The 12,965-nt window shown below is 39.3% G+C and overlaps 1 protein-coding gene across 3 annotated transcripts in view; it reads right to left on the reverse strand.

The window, feature by feature from the left end:
• Positions 1–12,965, reverse strand: part of BRICD5 (BRICHOS domain containing 5) — a 174,556-nt gene that overhangs the window by 82,261 nt on the left and 79,330 nt on the right. For 2 of the 3 annotated variants that reach the window (XM_044089101.1, XM_044089099.1), the window contains 2 exons: positions 10,021–10,128; positions 8,144–8,297 (listed from right to left, as the gene is read on the reverse strand). In XM_044089101.1, coding sequence (XP_043945036.1) covers positions 8,144–8,297; positions 10,021–10,128 — 262 coding nt within the window. The remainder of the gene's footprint in view (positions 1–8,143; positions 8,298–10,020; positions 10,129–12,965) is intronic. The other variant, XM_044089100.1, reaches the window with a different exon arrangement.

The raw sequence follows: 12,965 nt of genomic DNA on the forward strand, positions 1-12,965 counted from the left end.
GGAACGTTGCATATTGCTGGCCAACGCCTCAAAGGTGTTGGGGAAATATACGTGCTCACGAGCGTGTGCTGACATGGCATCCAGGAACTGGTGGAATACCCTGGATGCTGATACCTGTGAGATCCCCATCATATCCCCAGCTGGTCTTTGGAAGGTACCTGTAGCTAGTATTCTTAGGCCTACACATACCTTGGTATCCACTGGGATGGGTTCCCCTCTGTTAGTTCTGTGTGTCAGGGGTGGCCGGCACAGCTCAACAATTTGTTGTAAGAGGTCTCTGTCCACTCTATAGCACTCCACTATCTCCAGCTCATGTAACCCCTGGTAGGTTACCCTGGGTCTGTACACATCTCCATCTCCTCACTGTGGGTTGGTCGACAGCATTCACATCCTCACCACCCTCAGCCTCTTCCACATGTTGTTGTATGATAGCTATTGCAGCCCTTATCATTATGTTGTTTTGTTTGTTAAAATTTCCCTGCTTGTACACACCGGTGGTGTAGAGTATGGGGAAAAAACAGAGGGAAAGATGTTTGCATATTTTATAGTAGTGTTCTTGGCTGGGCTGGGCTGGTCTGCTGCCTATGTAATTGGCTGATTCTGATACAATTCACCTGCCAGCTATGCTAATTCTCCTAGATTACCTTCCTACTGCTGTTTTCCCTTCCCAATGCCTTCCTGTTTAAGGTCGGGGGCGTGCTGTGCAAAGAGAGTGCTCAAATGTGCACAGAGCTGCTATTTCCTGGTTTACTTTTTTTTCATTTAAAACCTGGTGCCCAGTGCACACACTCGCTTAGGCAATGTAAAGAGTGCTAGGCAGCCTCAGACCCACACCCTTGCTTAGCTCTGCTAAGCTAGGAGCAAGCGCAAGCCACAGCACTCCAGTCCACTTACAGTATGCCTGACACCCCCCCCCCCTTATGATCTCAGCTAACTCCTAGGCTTGCACCAAGCTATTCCTGCTCTTACACTGTTGGGTGCTGACTAGCTTGCAGGGGAAATCTGGGATTCAGTATCATTCCCCTCATTTGCATAGGATTGCCTGCTAATGCATAGTTACATGTCCCACACTGAGCCTCCCCCCTTAGCAACCAGTATTCACTGGCCATGTTGTCTTCTGCCTGCTATTGAGTATAATGGCAAAACAGTGATTCTGATTAGAATGCTTATTTTATGTTTTTTTTCTTATTTTCCACCAATCCCGTTTGCGCGCCACTACCCTACGCTTAAACAGCCGAGATCAGCTAAAAAAAATAAAAGTTGATTTTTTTATTTTTACAAGTGTTTTCCATGCCAGTGGCCTTATAGTTGGCCATTGGCATGCTTACTACATGATATGTACCCTTTATTTGGAGCTGTCATGGCTCCGTTTTGTAATTTGCATAAGTGTACTCCGTTACTAGCAGAGTACATTTCTGCAGATTACACTAATCCTGCACGTCTGGTTTCCAGCTTTTTGGATCGCAAATTCACCTCATTTGCATGGATTTCTCCTGCAAATGGGGTAATTTGCATACAGGGGCTGAGTCCGTGCAGGACTAGTGCAGGAGCGCTCGTGCACGCCCTTACAGGTTATTACTGGATTGCATGGTAGACATATTGCCTGCTGGAGCTCCTGCACTAGTCCTGCATGCCATGCAGGGCTTGTAGAATCTGGGGGATAGACCTCAGATCTTTTGCAGATGCTGGAAGTCATAAAACAATTACCTTCCTTCCTGTTTTCAAAACTAGTAATTAGTTCACCTTAAAGACAATACCGAGAGCTCCCTAGTATAGACATTCTGTCTCTAGCTACCATAAAGTAATTTAATTTCAGCTATTTTTTCTGAAATTTACTAGACTGAGGTTAACCTCCTGTATCCCAGCTTCCACTGTTAAAATATATACTTTTAAACAGTTACAATAGTGTATGTACACTTCTGTTCTCCTCCAGTAGGGCACACAGTGGATATATCTTTAAGCTCAGTACTTTACAGAGCACCTTTTTTAACACACATGTCTATACAGACCAGTTTGATATACACATGACATACAGTTCTAATGCATTTCTAACACAATCATCTTATATAGATCATGTTGATATTCACAAATGACATATAATTATTTACAAAATTCCAGATAGCTGTGCTGGCAGTATCTCCCTTTGTCACAGCTTATGTTTAACTATTCACCAGTGTTATAGACTGAATACTTGTTAGATAGTGATAGAGTTATTGGAGTTGAGAGGAGGGCTAAGATATGTGAATACGAACTCTCCTGGATTGGTACAGCTACAGAACCAAGTGTTGGTTAGATTGTTTTTTAGGATTATTTGGAATTGTGCTTTGGTAGAGGTGGATGTAATATGGGTGGGAAGTGTACTCCATATTTTTTGGTATGAAGTTAGAGAAAAGGAAGTCACCAGCTGTGTTTTTGGTCTTCATTACCCAAAGAAGGAATCTGTTGCTGGAATGGAGTGTCCTATTGCAAGTTTAAGATTGTAATATATTTTGAAGTGCAGGAGTACTCTTGGGTTGGTGTAGTATTTTATGTTGTTGTGTCTTTCAGCTTTTCTCGGTTAGGGGTTGCCACAGCAGAACTCCGGTTTGCTAATGATTGGCAATAGATTTTTACGTGCCGAGTTGCCAGCCTGACACACAACCTTCAACGAAGGTATGCCCATTCACGCATGTCTCCACACAGAAAACGCTCTAGCTGAGAATCGAACAGGACATCTTACTATGAGGCGACGCTACCACAGCACCACCACTGCTAAGGTAAATTGATTATATAGGAGGAGGTTATGGAGTTATAACCAATTAAGTTGTTTTAGAGCTACACAGTTGTGTAACCACCTGTAAGGAGAGTCCATGGGAAACCTAGCTATTTTTTTTGTAGCAGGAGTCGAGTTTTGCTAGCTGAGGCTTTCTAAGGTTAATGAGAATTGGTGAGGCATAAAGCAGTGTTGAAAGGAGACGTATGCATGCAATGGTGGTCTTGGTGTTTTAGTAAGAAACTGTTTATTCCTATACAGAGTGCCTAGTTTTTATACACTTTTTTAAATACTTCTATCTTTTCACTTCAGTGCCTCAGAATTTACTGCATGTAGGTAGCCCATTAACCTAGAAGAGCTGCATTAATTTCGTACCAGTTTAATTGGTCGTGGCCTTTGATTCTTCAAGGATGTGGTAGCCGTGACATTGAATGGTATGTACTAGGACAGCTTGATTTTTGCCTGCCAAAGCAGAAGGCTGGACTTTACCTGTAATGTATGTATTTGCACCTTGAAGAACATAGACCAGCAACAATCTGAAAAGTATAGTGTCTGCTGAACCTAAACAATAGGAAAGGTTGGAGGGTTACCCCTGGCTGACTGCTATGCTTATCTTTATTCTTACCCGCATGGCTGGGATTATGAATGTAGTATGAAAAGTCTTAAGTGAACTAGTTTAGGATAGTGATGTTTCTGTGAATATGATGGATGACCAAGCGGAGATTCACAGATTAGGGCATATACCTTCCTGATCTATTACTTTTCTTCATTTACATTGCAATTCATTTCTGCTTATTAATTTTATTTCTGATCCTCTATACTATATCCTGTCATCACTTTTTATTGGAAGCGTTCTTTGTCAGTCCATGTATCGTTTATGCAAAATGTTCCATGTCAGCTCTCTAGAATGTTTTACCCTATGGCAGCATTCTACAATCCAGATATTCAAATGTCATCCTAAATGAGACAAAATGCTTGACAGGATATTATGTAATTCACAAAAATCTAGTTCTTCTGGCAGCACCAAGCTATTCCTCCTATACAGAGAACTTTTGTTTGGGTGCCTCACAGACTTATAATTTACTCAAAAGTCACTGCACCTCAGGGCGAGTGCAATACTACAAGCCACAATGACCCCATTCAGGAAATCTGTCATCCAATTGTGCAATAAAAAACACTATAGTCTAGACATTTTCTGATTTTTAATGATATTTGGGCTGACTTTAATTATTCCTATCATAAAATATAGTCATCTATTTATTAAAAATATTAGCTGAAACGAACAATGAATAAGCATATTCAACTCAAAACGAACTGCTTTTTTTAATGGTAAAATGAAAAAAAAATTGTACTTTTTAAAAGGATTACACTTTGTACGAATTCAAAATTGCCCAAAACACAAATGCACAAGCATATAACCCTGAACTCAATTAAATCGATGTACACTTTTTGTGAAAGAATACTTGAAACAGAAAAAAAGTAAAATGATGAAAAATTACTAAACTCCTTCAGTAATAGAAACCAAGAAAGTAAACAGACTTTGAAATCATGTTCTTGCAGTGAGGACCCCCCCCCCCCCAGTCCCAGCACTGCAACTCCAAATGTTCAAACATAAATATTTCACTCTCAGAGAAAGACTGAAACTCAAATATGAACAAAAAATGCATTTTTCTCCTCTAAAATGTCAGTCTTAGACAAATTAATAGCTAAGTATAGAAACACACGAGGCTACAGGGAAACTTGCCGTTGCAAAAATATATCTACAGTTCAAAATTCTGAGTTAACTATTACAAAACAAAAGCTATTTCCATACCTTGCACAAATGAATATACTGAGAGCTTCAGAGAAATATGATTGAAGCTCTTATTATTTGAGCATAGATACAATCAAACTGTTTTGACTGAGCTTATACATTTGAAGCAACTGTGATGCCAACAAATGCATAGTAATTGCACATAAAGAAGCCAGCCTGTTACTGCATCCCTAAACTGATAGCAGCATCCTGCATTCAGCAATGAGCCCAAGCTGCTGAAGTGCTAATTGGAATGGGAAGGATGGAAGATGTACACCATCTCTTTTTCTTGGATGAAGGGTGAAGTGCAGGGAAATAAGTTATACTTACAGTATTGTCGTGCTGTGGCAAGGAGTGTTAGCTGTGTCCGACTCTAAGTGGGGGAATAGACAGTGCAGTGAAACCCTGCATTAGCTGTATATGATTCTAAATGGGGGAATACACAATGTAAGGAAACCCTGCATTAGCCATGTCTGATTCAAAATGGGGGATAGACAGCATAGGGAAACCCTGCATTAACCTCTCTGTCTCTGGGATCAGGCAGAAATAGCAAAAATGGGGCTGGTGCTGTTTTCTGTGCCCTCCAGGCTTAGCTATATACCTTATCTGACCTTCTGAGCTTCTGGTGATGCTGCATAAGCCTTTTTTGCTCCCTTGGCACACTAATTCCCAAACTTGCCAACACTCCCCTCCCTCAACTAACCCCCACCCCTTCCCTCCCCCAACTTTGGACTACAACTCATCTCCACCTCAACTATAAAAAGACTACTCTTAAAGCTCAAACCCTGTTCTAACCCTGCTCTAATGCTCCTGATAACCTACCACTCACTTTCCTAAAGGTTGCTGCTGAAGCCATCACATACCCCATCATTATCTAGATTAATAGATCTATTCAGGAATCTTGTGTACCCATATTGTGGAAAAGCATAACATTCTCCTTCAAATGGTGGCAAAAACCATGATATATCCAGTTTCCGCCCTTTTGCCATCCTCTTCCAATCTCTAAGATACTAGAAAAATGTATCCACACTCAGACCATGCCCCTTTTTACCCATAACCACCTGTTATCTCCATCTCAATATGGCTTTCGACCAGGTCACAGGACCACTACTGCCCTTATATAATTCTTTGACACAGTGAACAAGGCCCATTCTCAGGAAAAACTGCTGCAACCATACTCTTAGAGCTCTCAAATGCCTTCGACACCGTCTCCCACCCTCTACTACTATCACAACTCTCCCACTTCTATCTCTCTCCCACCACCATAAACTGGTTCTCTAGCTATCTTTCAGACAGGCAACAAGCAGTCAAATGGGAAAACTCCTTCTCATCCTACCTCAATACCCCTACTGGATTTCCACAAGGCTCAATACTTGGCCCCTATTATTAATCATCATTATCAATAACATCCACACTTCTATCGCCAATGGCGATGTAATTCAGTATGTGGACGATTCAACAGTAGTCTGCTCAGCCGACTCAATTTCCGATCTATTACTCAAACAAAAACATTTTCTCCACCACAGAAACCTGGATGTTAAGCAACCATTTAGCTGTCATCCCAAACAAAACTAAAATCTTGATTTCTACTCCAGCAAAATCTACCTCATCACACAAAAAAACTATCAAAATTTATAGCCAAATTGAAATTGTCCCCCACACAAAACTCCTCATAGTAGTCATTGATGAACAACTAAAAATTGATATCCATGTACAACAAAATATAAAAAAAAACATCAAAAACTCAGATTGCTTTACAGACACAATCAATACCTAACCCCCTCCTCTAGAAAACCCTCGCATCCACCTACCTTCTCCCCACTCTCATGTATGGTTCACCTCTACTTGCCATCCTCCTAGCCTCCCTAAAAGCTAAACTGGAAGCCTGCTACAACAAGATATGCAAATTTGCAACAAATTCCTAATACTCCTCCCACCACTGTAAGACACTTCACTCACTAAATTGGCTGGAAGTACCAAGCTACCTCGCCTACTTACAACTTACTACCACTCACAAACTCATCTTTAAGCCCTCAGACTGCCCATCCCTTCATTCCATCTTTACCTTCTACACTCTCAATAGGCCCCTAAGATCCAAGAACAAGAATTTATTCCTGGTGTGCAAGCCCAAACATCCCCCTGGGCAACTTATCTTCTCTTTCTCCCTAGCGAAAAAGTGGAATGCTCTCCCATTATCCCTCAGAACTATCCACAAACCTGTCAATTTTAAATCTTCTGTACACTCTTACCTCTCCACTACCTGGAAATGCTCTTGCTCCTAATCCTCTGCTAACTCCCCCCCCCCCATGAAACTTCTCTTTTTTGTTTATGAAAATAATGACACTGTTTACCATTTGCTAATTTTTTTATTTTTAAAACTTGATCTGAAAAATGTCTATGTATGATATTAATTTCTGTACATGTTACATTGTGATTATGACTTACTATTGTAATTGTATAACTCTTCTTAAGATTATACTATTTCTATAATTTGTAATCTTAGTATTACTGTGGAGCTTTTCTCCCCGGGCCTGCACTGAAAATGGGCTCAATATGGCCTAGTGGACTTCTCCGGTTAACAAATTGCAAATAAATAAACAAATAAATAAATTCCTTAAGCCATCTCATGGCACTGATGGCTACAAAGGCCACTTTCTCCCAAGTGTAAAAACTCAAGCTGGAGTGCACAGTAGGGATTGCCAGGTAATATACAGCTCAGTTTCTGGAGCACCAGCAATCAGATGATGGTGCCGGCTGGTGATGAACAAAGCTACAGAGGCAGAGGGGTCCAGATTGCATTAGGATGCATCCACTCATACAGAACATATTTTGATTGTCATTGTGAAACTGAGGTGCACCTGCAAAATGTAATGTCAGTTTAAATTATTTCACTGAAGCTGTTGACTTGTGAGAATATCTGTAGATTACTGTTTAAAGCGATTCTGTTTCTAGAGGTTTTCCGATCTTTATAACATTCTTTGTTGTGTGGTCCATAAAGGCTGCCATCCAAGAGGTGTGTCTCATTAAAAATATGTCTTTTGTCTTGTCTGGCCAATTGGTTGTTGGGTCTGGGCATCCCTGAAAGGGCTAAATTGAAGCCCTGGAGGAAAGACTTAAAAAGAACCACCCTTTATCAACCTGTTGCTCCAATGTCCCAAAATTCTTTGGACACAGATATATGGAAATTCACCTCCTTATGTGATATTTTAAGAGAGGCTTCAAAAAAGGTTACTATGGAGCATTGTAAAGAAATGCATTAATTTATTTTTTCTTTCTTTTTATCTGATGCAGGTTACTGCAGTGGTAGCCAAAGTTTCTGATGTATTCGTTGAAGGTTGAGCGTCGAGCTGGCACCTCGGCATTTTGTAAAATTCTACTGCCAATCATTAGCGGACCGGAGTTCTGCTGTGGCGACCCCTTACTGGGAAAAGCCGAAAGACAAACAACAACAACACTCTGAGTACATAAAGAAAGTTTTTACTATTTACTTGTTCATGCTTTTTTAAAAACAGCACCATGTTTCCCTATATAAATGTACTTTAGCACCATATAGAGGTAAATAAAATAGTCATGTTTTAAAAGTATATAATAAAGTTTACCATCTCTTTTCCTGACCCAAAAGATTGGGTTTTGATGGCATAATCTTTGGATACGCTCACCCACGGTATTGGGATCAACAGGATTTCTTCCAAGAATTCCAAGAAACTCATGATAGTATTTTGTTTTGTTTCTCTCTATTAACAGTTGATCAACCTGTAATAAGAGGCACAATTTACATCATTTCAGACAGGTACAATGTTATAGCATAGCATAAGTTATATAAAAATATGCTAGAAAAATATACCGCTACTTTTTTCTCCATTTTAAAGTTTGATGCTACAGCAAGAAGACTGAAAAACACTGATTTTAAAAGAAGTGGTGATCTGTTTCCTGTTTTAAAGAAACGTGTCCCAGACAGAGAGTTGGAATGAAAAGAACGGTTTCATGGTTCACCTCAAAGGTAAGCCTACGATTCTGTAGACATGGCTGCATTCATCATAGCGGAAATGTTCTAATCAGTTTGGCATACTGTTTTTGAGAAATCATACTATGGTATAGGTTACTGCAAGCAAGGCTTTATTTCTCTTTTTTTTCTGAAATAGTAAAACTGTCCCAGTTCATATTATATATCAAACTACAATAACAGCACACCTTCAAGGAAATCCATAGTAGCCAAAAATATAGTTTACAGAGAGGTCCCACCAGCCCCAAATATACTGTAAAAGGCTAGGGAAAGCAGAACAGCGCTGGGTAGTTATTACTGGTACTGAAAAATATAGACCAACAAAATGTTGTAGGATTGGTATTTTAAATGGCTTAATTTTGCATTGTTTTTACAGGTCTTGACTCTTTGCTTTGTCCCAGTGATATGGAATTAAATTGAAATAACTTCATAAGTAGTAAAATATATAAACATACGGCACATTTGGTGTCTGTAGTATATCGGGTGTGTTTCTAACGCCAAAAAAGTCCTACTGTTATTAATGTTTTGTTACTTTAAGATGTATTATTTTGCATACATTACTGACTTTTCTTTAATCCTCTATTACACAAATTAAATACTATGCTACAGATCGTACATAGGTCATAAAAAATTATCATAAGCCATTTTGTGTCTCAATTAACATTTCCATTTAGAATGCAGAAAAAAAATCACAATTTGTTTTTCATTTTACATCTGTAATTCAGATCTTTGATAATTCTTGTGCTCTTTTCAGTATAGATTTTTCATTATACTTAAAATGTCTCAAATGGATTTAATTTTAGACTATCTGGTAAATAAAATAAATGTAACAAGAAAGTTATTTTTCCAAACTCCCTTGACAGGAATATCACCTTTTCTATAATGTTGCCCATGCTTTATTGTATCAGTCTCTGTACAAGTGAATTGCCAATGGCTCCATTTGTTAGAATAAATAAATATTTCACATTCTCCTACATTGCTAACTAAAATCCCTGACAAGGGCAATGAGAGAACTCTCTTTGCCGTAGCTGAACACAGCAAAAATAGACCTCTGTCTGACTGAAACCAAATCTACAAGTCCCACTCTGTTAAATCCATTAAAGTTCCACTCAGAGGGTAGTTACACTTCATTACCCGGATGTGCTTCATTGAAAATTTGAAAACAAAATACCTTTGTTTCATCTTCCAAGAAATATTATTAGCAAGTAATAGAATCCCACTCCAAAAGACAAGAGAGCCTCACAGTGTCTTGGCAGCTCAGTTATGCAGCACACAGATTACACAGCAGTGAAAAAGAATTTGGCTGCTTTCCCATTACTAATTGACTGCAACAATGCCACTACGAAGCCAGTATTATCATGGGTCACAATGTAAAGTGGATTGTAAGACCTTGGTTAATTATGTTATGACACTGGGGATGGTTTTCTTTTTAATGTATAAGCACTCATTATAAAAGGTCTTATACCTGCTTACCCTGTTCTCTGACATATTTACGATGGTTTGCACATTCTCGACATCACGCTGCTCCATCTTTCGGATAAAACAAGAGTCTTGCTCAGCAGATTTATAACAGACTAGGCCCTGTAAGTAAAATGAGTGACATAGATTTGGTAAGTAGGGTGGTAGGAAACATTTCATTTATTTTTCAGACGCTGTTTTATCTTTCTGGGGATATCATCATGTTATTTATCTCTCTGCTTACTAACAATTTAAAGAAAATTATTATGATCAACTTTGATCTAACAAAGATGACGTATAATGAACTCCTCACTTTTACCAAAAGTACCTCCTGTGACAGATCCATTTTCTCACATTGCTCCGTTTCCTCAAACTGATTCACCTGTGATTCGGCAATCCTTATTTTACCTCTTCCTCATACTACACCCTCCCGCATATGGCATTTATTTATTGCTTTTTTTTTCAGAGTGCCTATGTTTTAAAATGTAGTAATCTATACGTATGTGGGAAACAACTACATGTCGATCGATTGACAGCTCTGCAACATTTTGGTAGTGCTTCTGCCTAGATTACTAAACAAGACCATGGCATTTATTGCTCCCTATTAAACCAGCGAATGCTTAAAATAGCGAATGCTGTTTAATCGAACCTTTGTAATCAAAACAGCGAAATCCCGAACGCATGGAACAGCGATTTTTTTTTCCCCCAGGGGAAAAAAATCACTGGGCTGTTTTTGGGACTTTACCATTTCCTCTACTGTGGTGCTATCTCAGAGTTGGTATATTTAATTAGGGGGGTGGGGGGCAAAGCCCCCCCACTTTATTTTGTGTTTGGGTTTTTTTTTTGTTTTTTTTTACGGAGCAGCGATTTTTTTGCTGTTCCGTGTGCTCGGCATTTTGCCGTTTTGATATTCTAGTGTCAATTATACAGCGTTCGCTATTTTAAGCATTTGCTGTTATAATATAGACCCGGCATTTATATACTACTGTCTGCCTGCTTCTATAATTTTCTATGCTTACTTTATATAACCTGATTTAAACTGTCAATTTTGACTTGAAACCTTAGATAAAGTGTACACAAAGATCTTCTATGTAGCAAATTAATAATATGTGAATTGCTAATTAACACTGTATCGCTGCTAAACACTGAAAACATTTTTGTGAATTATGGACCAAAATTCTATATTTTGGAATTTTAAAAAAGAAGGAAAGAAACCCCAAAGCATTTGTTTTGTAGAAAGCATTACATCAAAAGGAACAGACCACATAGCCTTATTCTAGGCTCCCATCTGTACTGACCTATACCTAATAGTAGAAACTATGACTGAAATTGAGTCTAGATATTTTAATTGCATTTAGAGACCCTCTGGCACCTTTCATTTTGGCTTAAAGCTAATAAGTCTGGGAAAAATGTAATTCTGTATATATTTCCTACATACATGCGTATGTGTTGCTATGTCATCTTTTTGGAGCATAATGTTTGGAATAAGGTTAGTAATGCTACCACAAATGACATGTGTGGTGCATGTAATGAATAATTACCATGACATATGAAACTCGTCATTCTGTTAGAGCAGATGATAATACATGACAAGAGATGAATCAATTAAGAAATAAACATAATGTAATGGGTTTTTTTTTAATACTCTTGGTTAAATTGCACAGCACTGGTACATATATGGTTACAGGCAAACATGGGGTGAAGGTATACTTACAGACAGAGATAGGGTGCAGGCATGGCTATAGACAGAGATGGGGTGCAGACATGGTTACAGGCAGAGATGGGGTGAAGGCATGTTACAGGCAGGGACTGGGTGCAGGCATGAGTTCAGATAGAGATGGGGTGCAGGCATAATTACAGACACTGATGAGGTACATGCATGGTTACAAAGTTTGGGTATAAGTGTGGTTACTGACAGAGTTGACATCATGCAGAAATGATTATAGGCAGAAATGGGTGCGGGCATGCTTTCAGACAGAGATTGGGTACAGCATACAAACAGAGATGGGTCACAGACAAGAATACAGGCAGAGATCGGATGCAGACATGGCTGCAGACGGAGATGGAGTGCAGACATGGCTGCAGACGTAGATGGAGTACAGACATGGCTGCAGACAGAGATTGGATGCAGACATGGCTGCAGACGGAGATGGAGTACAGACATGGCTGCAGACAGAGATTGGATGCAGACTTTGCTACAGACATATAGATCATTTATGATACTTGTGGATGATATGACATCCTGTAGCTTCCAGCTGATGAATGGGGAAGTGCCACCATATTAGATGAATGGTACTGCTGCACGCATAGTTACAAACAGAGTTCTCATCTCATACTTCTGCATGGTATATTCTTTTGCAAAAAGGGGGAATTCCCATCATATTAGCTGGCATCACGGTGAAGACTGGTGCTTATTCAGTTGGGCGTCAACACACAGCCAGCCTAGCATCCTTGCATACATTTTCTAGGGACTTTGTATTATACAGCATATGCAGCTCTATTATCCTTATCTAGAAATGTCACTGCATGTAAAAAAAAAAATAACCTCTGTGTTTTCCTTTAGTCTGTTGTGCACAAAGAAACATGTGGTTGTTGCATTGGCATCACTTTTAAATGTGAATCTTTTGCCCACTAGGCAAAGCCTCATTTATTTACCACAGTATGGCACCCTGTCTCTTCTAAGGTTTATGTTTGCATGATAATATTAGGCATGCATATCTCACTGCTGAGTTACCTCCTCAGACAGAAACCTCTCGTGGGTCCCTGCCTCCTGCTTGTTCTCCAGCATATTCCAACCCTAGTCAGTGGAAGTCTGCCATGGGCACACTACAAGGCCTTCAGGGATGGTTATAAATGAGCTGAATCAGGAAAATCATTCATGATCCAGCCATTTCCTATGATTTTATGTTTGTTTCTTTCGAATAGCAGATTTTGTCTCACTAAATACCAGTACAGCAGAT

This window comes from Protopterus annectens, chromosome 12.part0 (assembly GCF_019279795.1).
Source record: "Protopterus annectens isolate FY-2018-M chromosome 12.part0, PAN1.0, whole genome shotgun sequence".
In the NCBI taxonomy this organism is placed as follows: domain Eukaryota; kingdom Metazoa; phylum Chordata; order Ceratodontiformes; family Protopteridae; genus Protopterus; species Protopterus annectens.